The sequence below is a fragment of the Cicer arietinum genome, chromosome 3 (genome assembly GCF_000331145.2).
Source record: "Cicer arietinum cultivar CDC Frontier isolate Library 1 chromosome 3, Cicar.CDCFrontier_v2.0, whole genome shotgun sequence".
Taxonomy (NCBI): domain Eukaryota; kingdom Viridiplantae; phylum Streptophyta; class Magnoliopsida; order Fabales; family Fabaceae; genus Cicer; species Cicer arietinum.
The window spans coordinates 69,257,935-69,281,019 of NC_021162.2; the positions used below are offsets into that span (position 1 = coordinate 69,257,935).

General features: G+C 24.1%; 1 protein-coding gene across 1 annotated transcript; it reads right to left on the reverse strand.

The window, feature by feature from the left end:
* NAC26 (NAC domain-containing protein) lies at positions 1–7,042 on the reverse strand. Its single transcript, XM_004493731.4, has 3 exons — positions 6,626–7,042; positions 4,487–4,752; positions 1–777 (listed from the first exon to the last, which is right to left on the reverse strand). The coding sequence occupies exons 1-3, from the start codon at positions 6,792–6,794 to the stop codon at positions 337–339; spliced, it is 876 nt and encodes a 291-aa protein (XP_004493788.1). The 5' UTR covers positions 6,795–7,042; the 3' UTR covers positions 1–336.
* Between the last annotated feature and the right edge of the window lie 16,043 nt (positions 7,043–23,085).

The following is a 23,085-nucleotide window of genomic DNA, read 5'->3' on the forward strand; positions in this document are numbered from 1 at the left end:
TGACGACAATAAGACAAAATATATAAACATTGCTATTACAAATATTCGACAATACAATGTATTTATTATTAATGGCCTACCCCGGAAACAAATCCATATAAATATAAATATAAATACGAAAAGCCTAGCTAAGTGACCACACTATATATTAATATTAATTACCCTCTTAATATTACTTACATAATATATACCACAATCTTCAAACATCGAATCCCAATCTAGCATGTGCCTTTGCCCATAAATACACTCACAAATAAACGAATTTTGACAATTTAATTAATAATAAAGAACCTTATATATATACTATACATGTACATGTAAAATACATACATATCTTTATAGTAAGACCATATTATTATTATCAACCTCAAATCTTATCGCGTCCAAGTTTGAGGCCACGCCATCTTCTAGGCTATTTTCTTCCAAATCCATGTTCCACAAGAATCCATATCCATCATGATCACCTTTGGAACTAATTTGAGTAATAGTGCTATTATTATTATTTGGATTTGTATCACGAGAATAATGAAGGAGATTCATCATGGAAGAATTGTTTTGGTTGGGAATTAAATGATGAAGTGTTGTCATAGAGGAAGAAAAAGAATCAATTCGGTTATAGACACTAGGCATGGTTTGGTTTGTTGGAGATGATGACGCCAAAGTTAGGGATGGATGTGTTGTCTCATACATGAGTTGTTGTGTGTTGATTTTGGAATTGTTATTGTTATTGTTGTCTTCTTTGCTTTTGTGAAAGACTCTACACAAAACCCAGTCCTCCTGTAATCAATAAAACTTTGACCTAATTAACAAAAATATATGTGTAATTAAATAAACTTTACCCTTACGCCAAAAATACACGGCATCAAATTATGGTACCTTTTTTTTTTTTTTTTTAAGATTTTAAGGTAGCCTTTTATTTTCCCCTTACAGTTTATTTTATTTATTTAATTGCTTACGCCCTACGACAATTCGTCTTTAACATAAAGGATAACTCTTTCTCTAATGAGAAATTGAAAAATATATCATGTGCATTTTATGGAGAATATATCCTAAAACTTGTTTGGTCATATTTTCAACAATATTATAAAGCTTGTTGAGATACATATTCCCTAATACTATCAACTTTTAGTTGCGGAGAAATAGTCAATAAGTTTTTAAAACTTTATATCAACTTTTGAATTGTGATCTACTTAATTTTTATTTTTAAGTCAACAGATACATTTTTCAAATCAATGTTTTACATCAAATGATTATATATATAGTAAGATTTGAAAGCTATAGATAGTTATGTATGTGGATAATCCAATTTAAGGGTCAGACCACTAAATAGTTTTAGGTTTTAAAAATAAAATTGTCTCATATTTTAAAACTTTTAAAGTTAAAATTAATAAAATCTTATAAAAAGTTAATATGGGGTCTCAATAAATATTAAATTAATTGGCTTTATTATCAATTAAAAAATAAATATTATACAAAATCAATTCTATTAATTTAATAAATAATTCTATGTTATAGGGTTTAATAATTTTGTAATCACTGTAAAATTTTAATATTTTATTTTTAGTCTTATAAAAAATTTCTTCAACTTTTAGTTTCCAAAAGTTTTTCGTCTTTAATTTTTATCCTATTTTTAAGTAAACTCATGGTTATGCTTTGAATTTTTTAATGATTTTTTAAATGCAAGTTTATGATATTATAAAAATCTATACCACAAAAATTTATAATTTGTTAACAAGAGATATAAATTAAATACGAATTTTTAAGCACAAAAACCTTAAATTTTCATATTTAATTAATCTATTTTAAAAAATAATATAAATTTATTTAAGGGAGATTTATAATGTACTAAATATGATCATATATAAAAATATTTAAATTCAAAGGATATATATGGGTTGACTTAAAAGTAAAGACAAAAAATGAAGAACAAATATTTTTTAGACTAAACATTCAAGAAATTTTTTATTGAAACTAAAAATAAAACATCAAAATTTATAAGAATTAAAAACTTGTTTAATTCTATATTATAAATTTTCTAAAAATTCATCTTTAATAAAAATTAATAATTTAAAAAATAATATTATAAACTTTAAAATATCTAATACTATTAAAATATGTGTCGGACCTTCAAATATTTGGATCAGCCCAATTGGTAAATTTTTATATCAACTTATAAATAGGATATGTATGTATTGGTATGTTAAATATGTGTACTACTTGTATGAAGTTATATGAGCGAAAGACATGGCTTCTTGAATTTGTTTCACATTACATATATCATGAACGATTTAATTTTATATATTTTATCAAGGTAAAAACTTATTAAATTGTCAGTTAATCATAACATTGAATTATTGAGAAATGTCCAACTTTAACTATAACTATGTCTAAAATCATATATTTTGATAGTCGTTAGGGATGAGAATAGGCTAGTTCATCCGTCAGGGGCTTATGGTCTATTTAATAAAAAGGTTAGACTCAGACTATTTTTAAAGCATATTTATTTAAATAGGTTATAAAAAAGCTTATTAGGCATGTCAGACCGATCTATATATATTTTATTATTTATTAATGTTATTTTTTATTATTATATTTATAATAATATTTCCTATTTTAAATTCTATCAATTAGACAATCACTCAGTGATCATTCCATATTCGGTAGTCGTTCCATATTTGGTAGTTGTTCTTTATTCGGTAGTCATTCAATTAGTCAATCACTCAGTAGTCGTTCCATATTTGTTTGAAAGGTAATAATGGGTGCGTTTGTTACAGAAAAAAAAAAAAAACCTATTCTTTGAAATCAAAAATTATTTTTTAGAGTTTAAATGATGTTTCTTTCAGATTTTTTAAAAATTATTTTGTTAGAAAAATTATTTTTTGTTTAATATATATAGATATGTACACTGATATTGGTATGTGGACAGAATCATGTAGTATGAGTAGAACATTTAAATGTTTTAATGTGAATAATGCTTTTAAATAGGCTTTCAGATTAGGCCAAGCTAGATCAAAAAAAAAGCCTACGATAGGCCTAAAAAATTAATCATAGGCTATGCTCAGGCCTTTCAAAGTCTGACCTGACATGACTTATGCCCACTCCTAATAGTCGTGTGCATCGATAATATAATATTTTACATTGACAAATATGACAGTTAATCTTTATTTGTGTTTTATAATTTGAAATCAAATACTTAAATATTCAACATCGAGAAATATATATTTGTTAACAAATTATGAAGTCAAGGTGTGTATTACTCATGTCTTAAATATTAGTAGAAGTTTAGTTAAAAGAGAGTTATGTATTCATAAGTAATTATAATAAAAGTTATTTATTATTAATGATTTAACAATTATAATTAATTAATAGTTTAAAAAAAATTACACTGATAATATATATAAAATCAAAATTTTTAAATAAATATAATAAAATTTTTGACTAAATTTCATTATTTATATTTAAGATAGTAGAAAATGAAGTATAGCTCTTACTAATCATGAGCAAGATTTATATCCTGTATACATAGGACATAGGCCTGTCTCTCAATTTGGATGGATATGCATGAGTCAGATTGAATATTAGGATATATTCATGGAATATAAAAAAGATGACACTAAGTTGTGTCTCGTGTATATCCACTTGCATAAGTAATACCGGAAAATAATCCAATGTTGTTGCTTAATTGGTATTTGCATCATTTCAATGTAAAAAATTTGCGAAAAGAACCGTATTACGGTTTATATATATATATATATATATACTTTTTTCTGCAATAGTTCCCTAATATATCTCACTTTATAAAATATATACCGCAGAATAATAAAAAAATAAAAAAATTATAAGTTGATAAAATAATTATTAAATTTCTTTTTTTTATAAATGATCGCATATAAGGAATGTAACTTTTTACTGCAAAAACAAAAAATATCAGAAAATAGGTTGTTTGTAAAAAAATGTAGGACATTTTAATATATATTTTTTAAAGTGAAGTTTATTGGTGATTTTTTTTATAAAAATGATATATATATATAAAGAACACCATATTACATAAAAAAAAAAATTGAATGTGTCCATTTCTTTTTATTTATTTATTTATAAATGCGGGCTTTGTGTGTGCCTGAAAGATCTATGAGGGACGATATATCTAAATTGAATTTTGGGAAAAACTAAGATTATGTATGAGTGCTTAATATATGTATCAATGTTAAACATGTGTTTTTCTGGGCACAAAATATATAAGCTTGGTGTATAGCTCAATAGATCTACAATAAAATCTAATAGTATCTTAATTGAATTTTGAGTTTAATTTACCTCTGTAAAATAAAATTTTATGTGAGGAGTGTCTACTGTTTATAAGTTTATTGGTTTTTGTTTTTGTTTATGTAAGATATAGTATTTCCAAAGTTAAATTGAAAGTGGCAGCCTATAAAATGGGATATGGATACCCTAGGATAATTGAAGAGAAAATAGATAGGAAAGAAATTACCTTAGGAGGCATATGTGGTGTCTCCAATCGAAATTCATGCATAATCCACCCTGTTTTGATACCATTTGGAGCTCTGTTCCTATAGAACACCAATGTCTTCCTCATCCCTACAACCTCTTGCGTCATTGGATCTAACACCGTTCGATCCTTCCCCGTTGCTTTCCAATACCCAGATATTGTTGCTCTGTTTGTTCTAAACCCTGTCGCATATTTTCTGTCCCTAAAGCTAAAGAAATACCATTCATTTGCATTCAGCTTTGCCACCTCTGCATGCAATATTCATTAATATACCAAATAGACAACACGTGACTAAGGTAAGGTATAATAGTACATATATTTGCAATTAAATTGTCTACCAATTCAATTTTGGAAATTAATAATTGTCTTATGTCTTGTGAGTTTGGAATCACATGTCATCTTCTTCATTATGACATCAAATTTTCAAGTTCCCAATTTTACCAAACAAAGATGACACCAACATAGCGTTTCATGACATCAACCACAGTTATCACAATTTACAAGTTTCAAACCTCCAACTCACTGTTTTTGCTATTTATGTATTTTTTTTCTTTCTCCTTCTTATTACCTCATTTCATAGCTTTCATAATTAATGTTGTGCATCAATAAGAACTAATTAACCACAACCAAGAAAGATCGTGAATAAATGTCATTTCGTGCTTAAAAATTTGTTTTTCTTATATTTAATTATGAGGGGACCCTAACAAGGACGCATCTATAGATAATATGATAATGAGTCATAATCATTTAGATACAGAGTCATATCAAATAAAGGTAATTCAAGCGTATGCATATTTATTTTTTTATACACGTACGTATTTGTATAATAATAATACTGTTAAAGACGGGATTAATTGTTGATTGCTTCATGAAAATGTATTACTTTGTCAACATATATATTTGTTAAAATAAATAATAATAGTTGCCAAATAGGTATATATCTGAAACTTAAAATTAAAGAGACACTTTGACAAATAAATAAAGGAAATTTCATTTAAATAAATCTCAAGAGAATTCATTAGGCCTCTAATAGTTATTGTTCACAGAATAAGTGATAAATAACAATCAAGTTGTACATAAATGAATATTTTAAATAAAAAATTTATATGAGGATATTCTATAAATATGGCTCTGTACTCATGATGTAGAAAAAAGTAAAAACGTTTTTTATATTGAAGAATGCAAGGGGATCCTTGCAGCAATGATTGAAGATAATGTTTGTGTGATATATAGTCATACCAAAGATTTGTATAGTGTATGTGCTTTTATATTTATTTTGATTCGTTGCTAGTGCAAATTGAAGAATCTTTTATATCATATAATATTTGATAATGAATGATGCATCTGAATTAAATTAAAGTAACTCTTTGTTGTCTTATACTTTGTATTTTACTTCAAAAGGATAAATGTTATCTTCCTAAATTGATTGCTTTTTAAATCCGTTTTAACTGAAAGAAGAAAATTGTTGGAAAAGAAGGGAATTGATCAGATAAAGGAAAAAGACATGTGAGAAGATAGAGCTTATTAAAAAAAAACATAATTTCCATCTTCATTAATGTAATTAATTGTATAAGACAACTATATACAAAAGGCAAAAACAATTATACCATCAAATCTACATCAATTAGTGAAGTATATGTTACATAAAAATTAATTATAAAAAAAAAAAAAAAAAAACTGATTTTTTATTTATTTGTAGAGAGGCAGAGTATTCATGAAGGACTATTAATTTGGCATTACATACATGAATGCATTATGATCTCTTCCTCTTACCTCTCCATCCCTTTTTTTCATTATCTCTCTCTCTCTCTCATGGTTGTCAGAGCAGGTTCATGAAGGAAGACAAAACAACAACTATAGTCTATAGACACAAACAAAAATTTATGAGGAAATAAGAACAAGCATCTATCTTTTTGTGATGTGAAGTAATTAATGTTATAAAGTTACTTTTCTAGTTTTCTTGTAACATAGACACAAACAAAAGGAAAACAACAAATGGGAAAAGATCATGCAGTTACAAACAAAACAGATCTTCCAAAAATGAAAAAAGAAAAATAAAACTATAATAACAAGATAAAGTCATAAAGATAATTAATAAATAAATAATTAACATTAATATACCAGGAAGCTGCCATGGTTCACATATGTGAAGATCAATTTCTACCAAAGTACCCTTAAGAACTTCCTCATTTGAAATCTTTTTGTAAAGATAGTGACAAACCAATTCCTCATCACTTGGATAAAATCGAAATCCAGGAGGAAGTGAAGCTCCTATGTCTCTCAAACCCATGGATTTGATATTAATTTGAAAGGAGTGAAATAAAGAAAGAATATTTTTTGTGGATCAGAGTTGTATAAAGCAAGGAATGTGGATAATGTATATAATTGAACCTTGGAGAGAGTTAATCACTATAGTATGGTATTTTGAAATATTAAGGTGTAGGCAGAAAGGTTGGTACCGTGTATTTATATATAGTTAGGAAGATAAAGAGAGTTTGGGAGTTTAATTATAATTTGTTACTAAAATATTCCAGCAGGGGCATGCTTGTGTAAATGGTTAGTTATAGTAGGAAGTTTCAAGATAAACCAAAGTTACAAGAAATCTTCTAACAAATAAGACGAGAACAACACTGTAACTATATATCAAACATACAAATGCTTCTAATTTTATCATTCTCTATTATTAAATTAACTAGCTTTTTTTAAAAAAAATATCTATGCCTATATATATATATATATAGCAGTTTTTCTTTCTATTTTATTCTTTTGTTTAAATTATTTTATCATTTTTTACTAATAAAATAACTTAATTGTTTTGAAATATTTGTTTAAATTTTGCAATTTCAATAAGTTGAATGTACTACGATAAAATTTGCACTTTTTATAAGTATTTTAACAACTGACCCAATAACATTTTTTAGTATATTATGTTAGTATTTTCTCTGTTTTCACCCTTAATACATTCGATCCCTTAATTCAAATTAATTGAAGTACCTTAAATTGATTCTTATTCTTAAGCAATTGTTTGTCATATATAATGAACAATTATTACATGTCGTAGCTAGCTACTTGCTCAAATTGGTCCTTTAAATCTCCTTGCACGCATAAAGTTGGTCTTTTTTAATTTTTGTTACCAAAATACATGTTACTATTAGGAGTTTGATATGGATTAAACGGCGCTGATTTATACCTTGTAAATTTATATCAAATTGGTGTTTTAAGTTTTGTGTTATAGTAGATTAGTCTTTTAAATTTGTTATTTTATAAGTACTTGTCCTCCTCTTACTATGAAACCCAACAAACAACAGTAAGATCAAACATACACAGCAATTTTCATCATATTTATTCATATCACAATCTCAATTTATTTTTTGGGGAAAAAATTCTTTCAACCCATCTTGAAATCCAAAAATTTTAAAAATAAATAAATTTAGTCTTGAAACCCAACAAATGAAACCTAGTAAAAGAAGAAGAAGAAAAAAAGCAATTGGATGGTTGATAAAACCATCTTGAAAACAAAATCAGAAACCCATATTAATGTTGTAGTGTTGTTCTTCTTCATCTTCACTTTCAAAACCCAAATTAATTGTTGTGAAAAATGATTCAAAGATTAAAATTATTCAACACTAAATTAGAGAATGGGGCAGTGAGATTTCTACAAGGGCAAAGATAGAGAGTAAGAAGATGATAAAGGTTGATTAAAATCTTGAATCGAAACATGAAAATCAACTATCGATCTAGTTTTAGTAATTAGGTTGGATTTTTTTCTTTTCTTTTTTTTTTTTAAAAAAAAAAAATTCCAAAATGATGCCTCTTTTTAAGTGATTTGAGACTAAAAAGTAGAAATGAATAATAACTTTCGCGCTGAAAAAAGAATAAACTGAAATGTAAAACACAGTTGTGTTTGACTTCTTTCTAGAAATCATGATTGTTACTAGGCTTAAATTTTGATTGTAATAATATTATAAAGTTATAGATATTATATTTTTGTTTTGTTTTATATTTATATTTGTATTTTGTTTGACATAAGATTTTCAAAATTAATAATAATGTATTATTTAATTATTATTAGTCTAATTCCTTATCAACCTAGCCCTATATGGAGGAACTCTTGTTTAGCCACAATAATTTGGACAAATCATTAACTCAACAAAAATATTAAAAAAGAGAAAAAAAAATTAAATAATATATCTTTAAAATATTTAAATAAAATATTTATTTTTATATGAATGTCTAAATAATATCTCCAAATCTGTATTGTGATTAAGCAAGATTTGATATATATATGTATATATATATATATATATCAAACTAGTAATCTTTATACCGGTGACTATACTCATTCAATGTATTTAGTTACATTGCTTTTATGGCCTAAAAAACTATTTTTAAGGTAAAAAACTACATATACTTTTTATATTGATTTTGATGATAGTGTACTTGTAAAACCTTTCTATATGACCAGACTTTCTCTAATGTACATGCATCGATCCAATAATGTTGTAAAGATAAATTTTTTTACTACCGACATTCATGATCAATCAGCATCAGATGTCTGAAGTACCAAAGTATATGGTTTGATTTTTTTGCTTTATCAAATAAAAATGGTTTGATTTTTTTTAGTTGTTTGTCCAAAATGTTTAGCTAGCTAGGAGACCTCATTGGAAGTAGTCTAAAACTTTCCTGGCTTTTGTTTACTAGATTGATAGATATCTTAATTGGTTCATCAATTAGTTAATTATTTCATATTTTATGTTATGGTACATTGAATAGAGATTCTTACTTGTAGATCGTACCAAAATCACGTTTTTCGTCGTTATTCTTATAAATATACTTTCGTCATGCATATATATACATACTTCTTTGTAGTACACTTCTTAAATAACTTCGCTCCAAATTCACAATAGACAAGTGGCCGTTTTTGGTTTGATATACTTGTAATTAAGCAAATAATAAAAAATATATTCTCTCGATCACTATTATAAATATAAAAAGTATTCAAATTTTGGTCATTAGTATAAATAAAAGTTAATTATTTAGTCTTATTATTTTTAATAATCTTTATTTAATTCTAAAATATTTGACTTGAAAAAGTAGTTCAATATATGAGATTTAAAATAGATAAATTATTAAATTCGACTAATATTTTACATAAAATTTAAAGAAAATTAATTTTGTTTAATGAAATTTTTTAATATCTATGAAAGTAATTTTTTTGTTTATGATGGTGACCAAAGGAAAAACTCAAGAAGAGTCTATGACTCAAATTTATATACACAGAGATTTGAATAATACCATATTTAAAAGAATAAAACTCAATATAAAAATATAATAAAATAAAAATTGTTTGTTTATTTACAGTAATTAATTAAATGGAGAAATATACAGTGTTAGATTGGGTTGGCGAAGCACGTGAGGTATTTGATAAGCTCTCAAATAAGCGCAAAATAGTTGAAGATGGAGAGATCCTAAACAAAAAAGAAGAAATAATTAATAGCAGCTGTAAGTAGAATTGAATGCCAATCATGAACTTTGGAAGTCCCATATGTTCCGTTCTCCATCACAGATTCATAGTTTGGAAATGACGTATGTAGCTGTGGGGTATCCTAGCTAATTGTCTTTTGATATGGGGTCTCTAAATTGCCCACTTATAATTTGGAGGTTAAATAACAATAATACTACATCACTCTCTTTTTTTTTTTGTCTTTTAAATTTTTTTTTTGAACTTTCATTATTTTTTAAAATCAAAATATAATAAATAGTATTTTTTTTAATACCATTAAAAATCACAAAATATGGATTAAGTTAAGTTTATTTCTTTTAATAAATAAAAAGTAAAAAACTATTTACATAAATTTATTGTTTCTTAATATACATGTTTAATATTAAAAAATCAAAGTTCAGAGATCAAAGAAATAATAATAATAATATCTTTTGTTAAGATAATTATATATATATATATATATATATATATATTAATTTGGCTCTTATAATTTGAAGGTTAAATAATAATAAGATTCTTTTGCTAATATCATTTTTTATTGTACTGTTGTCATATATTGTGTGTATATAGTGTATATATAATGAATAGGTCAGGTTAATTAGCTTTAGAAATTGTAAATATTAGTTAACATCGTCTTTGATTTTTATGAATTGAGAAATATACTATTGAATTTATAAATTGTTATTCAAAATATATACTTTATCGGTTGATCTACTTGTTAGAGATTATAATGTGATGTATTTAAAGAATATTTCACATTACACAATGATTTTATTTCAAGATCAATTTATTATAGATTAATTAACTTGTGAAATTTAGATCATCTAAGTGATAATTTTTTTTTAATAATTGTGACTGTGTATAAATTACGAATAAATTAATTTTTGAGAAATTAAAATTTCATAGATAAATTACTAAATTAGTCTTTGGTGTGACGATTTTAGTAAATGATCATTGTAAAAGAGTTATATATTTAATTAATATATCATATCATAATTAATCTTTAATTATATAAGTTAATAGATAATTTGTTTTGACATACATTATACAAATTCAGATACATATTTTTCAATCGCTAAAAATCAAAGGCAATTTTAACTAAATAATTTCGAAGACTAATTTTTATGTTCACTCCGTATATATTTTATGTCTTGAAAGAAAGCCGGACTATATATATGGGTTGAAGACTTATACTCTATGCTGATAATTATTTTTTATTATTATTATTATTATTAATGAACTAATATTAGTATGTGATTTATTTTCTTTTTGTTTGTGGCTGGGTGATGAGGGATGAAAGCAGGGCAATAATAATGTAGATGCGGCCAAAATTGACATTTTGTCAAAACATGTATCATCTAAATTATATAATATAATTACGAGAGAGTGCATGTGATAAATAATTATCCATTGCGGTTCCTCCACTGTATGATTACGACGTACGCAATGATATGGGTTTTTTCACATTAAGTTGTCTGTGTAAAATATTTTATAATTTATTTAAATTATTGATTAAATAATTATTTAATAATTTTTGTTGTAATTATCTAATAAAATTATAATATAAATAATTATATTTTATTATTGCTATAAAATTAATTTACATTACAATTTTTTTTATCTAATAATTATATATATGAATAATGTTTAAATTTACGTGTACCATTTAATTACACTAAACATTATATATTCTAAAATTTTAACTAACTGTATATTTTAGTTTCTATGTATATGCACTTCAAAATGTGTAAGTCTATGTCTTTTATAATTATGTCTCTGAAGTAATCTAAGTTTTTTGTAAACAAGGTCGACATTGTATCTTTACATTAAAGAGGAAAATGTATCTGAGGATTACTTGTGTAAACTAGGTCATTTTCCACATTTACATGATTAATTAATGGGCCATTTTAATGGACGATGAGACAGTTATTGAATGAGAACTTGGTCATTAATCGTTTAATATGATTCTGTCGGAGAAACAGTGATTTTGTAGTTGGGACCAACCATTGGGACCAATGGAGTAATTATTGTAGTTAGTGTAACGATAATTAGCTGGCTAGAAAAATTAACGACACTGCTAGAGGTACCAATAGTACTTTTTAAACCTTGGCTGGGTCAACCCTTTTTTATGGCAGTTAATAGTTATAATGGGTGATTATATAGTCTTTTCGAATAAAATATTTTTTTTTACTAAAAATAGGACATTCATTCATTTATTTTAAATATTGATTGAATATATTTATTGAGAGCAATTTAAAATTGCAAAAATAAAAAGAGATGAATTTGTGAAATGTATACTAATATGACATAGTCTATAGATATAATAAAATTTAATTGTTTAAAATATTTATATATTTAAATTTATAATATTAAATATATTAAAATTATTGATTGAATTCACACGATATTAAAATTAATTTATCAATTGAAATTAAACAAATACTACACTAAGATATAAGAAATTAAAATAACATTATACTAACACGACGAACAAAATAAACAATTTTCACTAAATAATACACCATTTCTTTCTCTAAAAGATAATTTGAATGACTATACTTATCTCCTATGTTAATGTTCAAAACTTCAAATCTACATTTCCCTCAATTGTTTAGTAAATATGAAAAGTAAATTATACTCATATCTTAAAATCTAAAAATGCATTACACTTTAATTTATTTTGACATAAACAAGCTTTACAATGGTAGCAAATAACTTTAAATCATTATTTATAATTATTTCTACTTTTCTTTATATATAATTTTTAATGTGAAAGATTATTAATTTTGAAAAATCTATTTTATATTGCCTTTTTATGAGCCTTAATAAATTTATCAAAGTTGTTCATTTTATATTGTATTTCTCTATAGTTGATAATAAAATATAAAACTAAATGTTGAAGATATTGGAAATTAAAATAGAGCAAAAAATATACACAAGAAACTTGGTTATATTAAAATGGACTATTACTTAATTGTTTTGATATATAAATTGATTATGTAGTATATATTATAAAAAAATTTATCCTTTTCTCCACTAGACGAATATAAATTACTCGTGTTTTAGGAGAGAGAATGATAATTTTATCTCTAATATGTATTTTTAAATTCGTTTTAAAATATAAATAAAAATAGATCAAAGAAAATTAATGACCGGACTCAATTCATCTAAATTTAAACTAAATACATCAATATATATATAACTTTAAATTACATCACCTACGTTATTTTCTACTATACAGTCTCTATCTATCTTAACAATCCTTTTTCTCTTTCTTTATCTTATGTTTCTCTTTAATATTTAAAAAAAATTGAGAGATAAAAAATGTGTAGAGGAGAATTTTGTGCAACTGATTTTCTCCATTAAATTAAATTTGTAGTAACTATCAGATTAAAATCGAATAGCCTGAATTACTTGACTGGAATTGGTGACATAAGAAAATCTAACTCCCATGTATGTATAAGACTCACATAATGTACATTAATTACTTGCTCACAATATACTAGTATTATTTTTTGAAATCTAAATTACCTTTAATAAAAAAAATATAAATTACCCTAAATCAACGGGAGTCAAGCACGCTTTAGAAGACACACATCTTGTTTTTTTTTTACGTAACATCTAGTTGAATATATAAAAGCAGGCTTTAGTATACAAATATACTATGTATACACGTCATAAGCAGGGCGTGACGCACAAGATTATTCTAAAAATATTATTACTATCCCAACCAATGGAAGATATTATACAAATGATTGCAAAGGTTAGGGTTTTTGTCTAATGATAGAACTTTTTGTTGGGTGGGTTGAGAGGGATGATGTTGGAGAAAGAGTGACGGCTTAATATTCCTCTCCTCGGTTTAGGACCAATAATTTCGTCCATAGCTCTTTAAAGAGGTGTGTCTTTTAAGTCTTAATTGCCCTAGCTAGCTAACTAATATAGTTATTTTACTTACATAAGTTATATAGTATGTATTGGATTAACTAATTATTTTATTAAATCTAGTATAGATAAAACTTCAATGATTTGGTTAGTGATAAAAAAAAAAGTATTTGATATATAAGTTATGAATTTGATTTCGTTAGTATTATACTAATGCATTATCTCGTAATATTATTTGCAAAAGTCCAACAACATTAATTTTTATATTCTTTTATGATAATAATAATTTTTTAAAATCCTACCATATGTAATTTTTTATACAAGATATCCTCAGTTGAAAGTTAGATAATAATCCTTAAAATTACAGAAATTTATTTAAGAGACTGATTTTTTCAAACAAATATTAAAAAAAAGTGTTTAGCATAATTTAATATTCTTAACAAAATTATTAGTTATAATTTTTTAAAAATTATATAATAAAAGTTACGAGAGATTACTATATTATCGAGAAGCATTACACCTAAAAATATTTTTGTTTCAATTTCGTAAGGAAGGTGTATATTCATATATTTTGACAAATATCATTTCTAGACGCGAAACAAACACCTCTGACATACTTTTGTGAGTTTGATTTAAAGTGGGCCCGGGATATAATCAGTGTCGAACATTTTCGACTCGGGTCCATAAACAGTACTCAATAAATTCGAGCCAAGTCAGCATTATTATACACGTGGCATTCTTCCACCATCAATCATGTGAGATATCATTATCGGTATCATATCATTTCTCTAATGGACCCTCAAATAGTATATTATATCAGTATGTTCAACAAAGACTATTTGAACATTTAAAGAGCTAATTTCAACGATTTTTCTAAGATTTGTATGACAACCAAATCGTTGCCGTTAAATTATTATTTTTTGAGTGAAACCCAAAAATAAAAAATGTAATAGGTGTACGTGTATCAACATGTTACACTAAAGTTTATTGAATCGCCTATAAATATTCCAATGAACAGTTAGATACATAGTATGAGAAATTAAAGGATTTTTAATGACATAAGAGAAATTAAAGGATTGCTCATTAGGTTAGATCTAGAGATCTGCTAGAAATTGTAATATCCTATAAAATCAAATTAATGACAAAAAATTAAATAAATAATTAATATATTTATATTGAATAGTTAAACAATATAATAGTATAATTATTTTGCGGCTGTTGACGGTGTAGACAACTTTTCTGAAAATTAATAAACTGTTCACACAAGAAAGAATTACAGGAAAGCAAAATAATTAATTTAGTTTGAATGGTGTTTGGATATAATGGTATTGGTATATTTGCAAGGTTAATCGAAACAGTGGTTACACTTTTGCTAATTGGTGTAGTAATCTCAATTTATGTTAATTTGTAAAATGGTTTAATACAAGACACAGAGTTACCTTAGAAGGTGTTTTGCTGTCTTTGTGTATAACTCGAGTTTACTTTGAATGGTGCTTGGACGATCCTAATATATTTTTGTCCAGACTTTGTTTATACATAAAACCATTTAAACATATCTCTGCTTCATTTATTAAATTTGGTGGTAATAACTAAAATATTAAAAATTCAATTTTTTACTGGTGATGATAAAATTATAGATATTCCATCAAAACGTTAGTTTTAAAAATAAAACAAAAAATTAATACACTTATTTAGGGATATGTCGTTACTCCTTAAAAAAAAATGATGTTTTTAATCTAGAATGTTGTGTCCCTGTGAAAATTTAGAAGGAAATACAATTATTATTTTTTATAGTGTTCATCTTTAAAATTAAAATATCAAATTCTAATCAATGAATCAATAATATAGATATAAATATCCTCTGTGATTTTCAATAACAAAAGCAAATTAGATAAGTGATTATTGGTTGGATTCAAAAATACAGTTGAATATTTTCATTTTCATTTTTGCGAAACAAAGTATAATAATCTAAAGTTCAATTATCATGCAATAAATTTTGTCAATGAGTACTTTAGTTAGGGACATTCAAATTCGAGTACTTTCGATTGATTTTGCATTTTGTTTTAAACCAATGGATTTGTAATTATCTAAAGTTCATTTAATCATTTTGGTTAAAGATGCAATCAATTCACATATTTTTTTTTTTGAGGAAATTCACATAAAAATGTAATCTCAATTAAACTAGCATGTATATACATTTATTGATTGTTAAATTAATTTACCATCATTCTACAACAAAAACTAACTAACCAGATAACATTTCTCAAACAATTAACTTTAAAGTTAATCATAAAATTGTCATTTTTGCACTTCAATTTTCAGTCCATTTTTTAAAAGAGAAACATTCGTTCACTTTATATTAAATATTTTTTGAAACTCTCAGTTTCTCCTAACTAAATCGTTAATGCATGTCATGTCAATACTTGGTAGAGTATAATTTTTCTTTTAAAATTGATTCTAGTTAGAAACTTTGATCTCTATAATTAATTTATATAGAATACGTAAAATATTAATATTAAGTATGAAAAAGAAAAAATAGAGATGATTTTATATTGATTAAACGAGAAAGATTATTAATAGGTATAATCAAATTTATATACTCAAATTAGACAACTAGTTTTTAATTTGAATAACTAACTTGTAACTAATACCTAGCTAAAGTGACTAACTTTAACTAATTTTACATAACTGATATATTTTCAGCCTTTCATAGGAATAGTATAAAGGGTGTAAAAAAAAAAAAAAAAAATTGAATCAAAATAGAGGGGGTCACAACATTTTACTTAAAGAATTATCTTGTTTTTGGGCTATAAAAAATGATGTTTTAAGAAAAGTACAAAATTGTTGTTATCTATTACTCTACAATAGCACTTTTGAAATGCCCTCTTTTATATTAACTTATGTATTTTATATTTTAAAATATGTACTAATTTAATAATTAAATTTTAATGAATACTTTTCTCTAAAATATGTATTTATTCAATAATTAAATTTTTCAAAAATATTAAATTCTTTATATATCAATCAATATTGAAAATAACAGCTTTAAGAAACACTTCAACAAATAAATCATAATATATATTTTAATATTATCAAAAAATTTAAATATAAAATATAAAATTGTCTTGTTTCATAGTTAGGGCACTTTAAATTTATCCCTTTGATAATTAATTAGGTTTAGGGTCGAGCTAAATCCTAAATGAGTAAAAGTCTCGATCCTAGCATGAAAAATGTGTCCCTATATATCAAGAATCTTTCAAAATGTCCTTTTTTTTTTGTCAACTCAAATGTCTTCAATGGGCTACAATAAGCTGGCTTAATTCTTGCTTGGATCTTGTGGACTGCTCAAAGGTATTTAGCCTTAAGATTTGAGCCTTCTATTCCGGAAGGTTTCCTTGTAAATGTTTCACTGCCTATTGTCTGATCATAACTAGAAAATTATTACACACCTTTTAAATATTTTTTTTTTATGGAAATAGTTTTAGATTAGGAAGACCACTCATGCAAGATCAATGAGAAAATCAATATCTTTGATGTTTGTAAATTGAATTTATGTATAATATATTAATTGCAAAATTTTGAATTTGAATTTAAATCAGTTAATGTTCAAATATTTATGTAGCAATTAGTATTATACACCTTATTACATATTTTAGTTTAGTTAGTTCCGTTATACTATTTAGTTAATTATTTTATGTTATTTAATTGTTTTATCTAATTTATTATATAATTCTTAATATAAATAATTCTTTCAACCTTCAATTCAATTTATTTTTTTATGTTTTTTTCTTATCAATTACTTAAATCAATAACTATAATACATATTTTATAATTAATTAATGATAATCAGAAACATATCACTTATAAATGTTGTCTTATGCCACACACAAAACACTGGCTATGGCATGGTACAGTAAACAATTTTTTTTAAAAAAAAAATGCATGTGCGATTTAACCATTTTTAGTTAAAATGTAATTGAAATGCTTACTTTATGAAATAATTGTTTAAGAAAGGTACAGGTTAACATCAGAAATATCACTAGCTATCACTTTGTCAACATAGCTAATGCATCGTGTCCTTTTTATTATTTTAGTAAATATATAGTGAGGAAATGCATTCATCGTATTCAATTTAACGAGTGCACTTAATAATAAAGAGATTTCTATAATACAATTAAATATTAAATATTTTTCTGTTATCAAATTAAATTATTAGTAATATAATAATATATTATTTATAGATAAATTTAATTATATTTTAAATTTAACACTATCAAATTTTTAAATTTTACTTCTATTTTAAAATTACTAATATTTATTTATTAAACTATATGAAAATAAAAATAAAAGTTTCTTCTCTCTGTTCGTTATCTCTCGACGCTACCGTCTCTCCATCGTTTTTCACATCTTTCTCTGTCATATCTCACTAAAAATCAAAGACAAACTTGGAAATGACGATGCGACGATAATGGCAGATGGTTGACGACACCAACATCACGCGTCAATTGAAAGTAAGATAGAGGAGAGATCTTCTCGTGATCGTGGAAGAACGATGAAGAGTTCTTCTCAAAAGATGACAGAGAGCAATTTTCTTTAGTGGTGGAGCGATTTCGCGAAAAGAGAGAATGAATTATAAATTTGTAAGTTGATAATTATTTTTATTTTAGTTCAAATAAAAAACTTAAGTAAAAAAATTATTAAATTAATATAAGAAATTAAATTAAAAATATAAATATATCAAGACAAATAATTTAATCAACTTAATATTTAATATATAAATATTGATATAAAAGAATAACACATTTATTAATAAAAAATTAAAAATACTTATACACTTTTTTTAGGAGTACCACACATAAATTATCAATAATAATAATGAAATATCTGATGATTTGGCAATGTGATGGATGGCTCTCTGAAATGGATAAATGATTCGTGACCCATAATTTAAGACTTTATGTCATTTTCTTTTTAATTATTTGTTGTAATTTAAAAAAAAAAAATTAAAATCACATCCAAAGATTCTTGTCATAGTTTTTTTTTTTTTTTTTTTTTTTTTTTTTTTTTTTTTTTTTTTTTTTTTTTTTTTTTGTGATAGCTTGAAAACGTAGCAAATTGATTTCTACAAGCATAAGCATCGTCAATCACGTATAGATACCTCGAATATGATTGATTGTCATTAAGAAATAAGGCGAGAAACGTTTTTTTTTTAAGATACGATCATACAAACTACTACAAAAACGTAAGGTTTTGGATTTTCTGAAAAAATAAAGTATTCTAGATTGTAATTTATAAAATTAATCTCTCAAAAGACAGATGAGATACATTTTAAAGTTTTGATTAAACTAAACAATTGTCCAATCATACTAATGACTTAAGTTTAGAATAAGATATTAGATTCAAATCAGAGTTTAAAGAGAAAAATATTTATACTTAATGTTTGATATGCCTTGAATAGACTTAAAAAAATACTCAATCAATCTTAACTAATAATTACTTTGGAATGAAATAAAATAAAAATTGATAATTGAAAGTTCACATATCTAATTAAAAATTTATTCTAGATATATCAACTTTTTAACTATTATTTTTTATTATATTTCATTTTGAAGGTAAAAAGTGTACATATTTTAGAAAAATTTATCTGAAACGTTATTGTTCCATTATGAGTATAAATGTTAATTTCACAAATCTATTAATTATTAATCTCAGCACACGTGTTTAAGGGACAAAAAAAAATTCATAATTAAAAAGATTCCACAAAAAGAAATCCCCAAATATAAGAAGCACAAAATTGATGTGGGTTAAGAGGGGTTTATAGAAGCACATTTTCAATTTTTTTTTATATTTAAAAAAATATCAAATTTTCTTTTTAATATTTTTATGAGAAAAAAAAATGTCAATTTTTTTTTTTAAATAAAAGGTTTCAAAAGAAAGTTTTTATTTTTTTCAAGAAAATTTTTATTTGATTTTTTATTGAGCAAAAGAAGTTTTAGAGAAATTTTGTTTTAATATTTTTATGAAAAAAGTAAATTTCAAATAAAAAATCTCAATTATCAAAAAATTGAACCCATGAACCTTCATTTAAACTCACCAAAATAAAATAATAAAATAATAGATCAAAATCTTAAGAGATGTTTTAGATTTTAGAGCTTAACTAACAACTCTAATTATTATCGTTATTTTTCAATGTAATATATTATTAATTATTATTTTTTAATTGTACTCTTTTAACTTTCAAGTAATTATCTTTATTAATAAATAAATAAATAAAAAAATATTTTTTTATTTATAATTTTTTTATTAATTTACATATATAAAATATCATGACACTCATACAAATATTCAGTCGGAGGGGGTAATACATTTCGAGAAATACTTCCTTAGTCACAGCTCTAAATAAATAAAAAGTATTTGGACACATACATATAAAAATACACATAATTTAATTAATTTAATATTTAAATACATACACGTAAAAAGTATTTCTCATTTATATGTTTGTGTCCAAATATTTTTTATTTAGAGTTGTGAACCAATAAATATTTCTCAACCTAGAAATTTAATATTATGTCATGGATAGTGATGGGAGTCAATTTAAATTTTTAAGCTTAAATTGTAATGTATGGAAAAAAAGAGAAGAATATTCCAAGATCTTAGAATTTGATCTTTGGAATATACAAATACAACTAATTTAAAGAATAAAGTGAGAGTTTGTAACTCTTATTGAAATTGTGAATATTAATTGACTTTTTTTTTTTAATATTCTTTGAAAGAAATCACACTCTTCTAATATAAATAAAGAGTCTTATAAAGTATTTTATTATCTCATTTAAGATCAAGTGTGTTTAACAGAACACTTAAGAAAGTTTTTTTTTTTATAGTGAAAATGTTATTATTTCTTGTAATTCATATAGTGAAAAAAGCTTTATAAAATGGTATACAATTTGAGATGGATTATAAATCATTGAAATTATATTTGAGATAATGAATATAATTATTAAGGTGTTTTTGTGAACGTAGATAAAAAATTTCAAATTATGTAAATAATGGTATGTTTTTTTTCTGTTTTTTTTTTATTTTTTATTTTTTATTTCTGTATAAGATTTTAAGTGTATGTGGTAGGACCGAAACAATAACACTAATCGTATGACCAGCAACTAGTTTGACAAGTATATATATAAAAAAGTTTATGAGTTCGCTATATTGAACTTAATTAATTAGTGTTAGGATGTCAAAATTAACAGATAATCCGAGTATAGAAACACAACTAGTAATTTATATTTAATAATGTGATTGGAATTAATTTCTTTATTTATATATTTCATTTCAAAGAATGTATTTTATAATGTGAGGAGAAAAATTCCAAAGATGAAACTGATATTTAAAAACTTTCTTAAGTCTCTAGTGATATTTTTTTTTAATATATATATAAGGAGTGTATCAAAATGAGATAAATTTTACAATAAAAATATAAAATGATTAAATTTTGATTATACAACTATATATACATAGATGATTATGATTAAAAATTATTTACGTGACACATAATTACTTTAAAAAATCACATATTTTTCATTCTAATCATAATCATTCATACATAATTGTATGGTCAAAATTTAACATTTCAATAAATAAAAAAACTCTCATTTGATATATTCTCTCTATATATCTATTCATGTTCTCCCTTTTGATCTTCATATTTTCTTCCAACCATTACTCATCTCATTTCTCCCTCTAAACCACAAACAATCAATAATTTCTATTACAATGTTGGATCTAATATATTGTAAAGAGTTGAATTAAGTTTGTACTACCTTTAATAATTTTTTTGTTTAAATATATCTTTGATCTTTAGAAATATGTTTCGTTTTGATTTTAGTCTATGTAATTTTTTTTATTTGATTTAAACCCTTGCAAATTCTAACAAGTTTTTAAAAAGTCATTTATGAATCTTTTTTAGTAAAAAAATTGTGACATGACTAATTTTAGATGAAGTGACACATAGTGATTGTGTAATTGTTGTTAACTAGACAATATTTAATATTTAAAATTAAATTCATTTTGTTTACTTATTAAATTATTTAAGTAAATTAATTAAACAAAAAAATGAATTTTAAATAATTAAATGAGTTAATAAAATAAATTTTAATTTTAAATATTATCTAATCAATAACAATTACACTGTCACCATGTGCCGCTTCATCCAAATTAATCAAATCACCATTTTTTTACAATAAAGATTCATAAAATAACTTTTTTAAAACTTATTAGAATTTACAAGAGTATAAATAAATAAAAAATTACAGTGACTAAAATCAAAAACGAATCATCTTTGCAAAGGCCAAAAATATAATTTGTTTGATTATAAAAAAGATACAGTAAAGTTTGTTTCCAATAAACCATAATTTGTACCAAATTCGTGCCCACATTATCAACAAAACCTTCGTTCAAGTAGGAACTGAGAGAGAAGTAGGAACCAGAGAAGTATGTAATTGTAGAATCAAGACTTCAACCATTTTGGAAGAAGAAGATGAAATGTTTGGTTTTTTTTCTTGAAAATTAAGAATCCTAAACAATCAATTTTTATTTTTTAGTTTTTAATATAAAATTTATTTGCTAAAATAAAACTATTAATAATAATCAGACTTACCACCTCAATATTTTTAAAGGATAACTTTTTAAATAGTTAAAAGATAAATGATCTATCGAAAAATAATTAAAATTAAAGATAACTTTGTAACCATTTTAAAGGATAAAGAATTTAAACAAGACAACAAGATAAAATACTAAACTATTATAAATAAATGAATGAGATAAAAAAATCTTTTTAATCATTTTGACTTGTTTAGAAAGTAATTAACACCCCATTTTGTATCGAGTTCGAATAATACTTGTACACAACTCCCTTTTTTTAATGTGCATGTTAAGAATCATGGTTGAGTTTAAGAAAGAGAAAAATAATTAAAGAGAAAAATAAATTTAAAATAATTATTTGATGAATGGTTGTTACAATTAAAATATGATGCACTTTTACATAATGCAAGTAACTAACCTAACAACTTACACATAACTATAAGTAATTTTAACTACATAGTGATCAAACCAAAGTCAAGAAGTCAACTTAATATTATACAACAGTTCTAATAAATTTGCAAAGACCATCGTTAAATATGATATTGTTCCTCAAATTCCA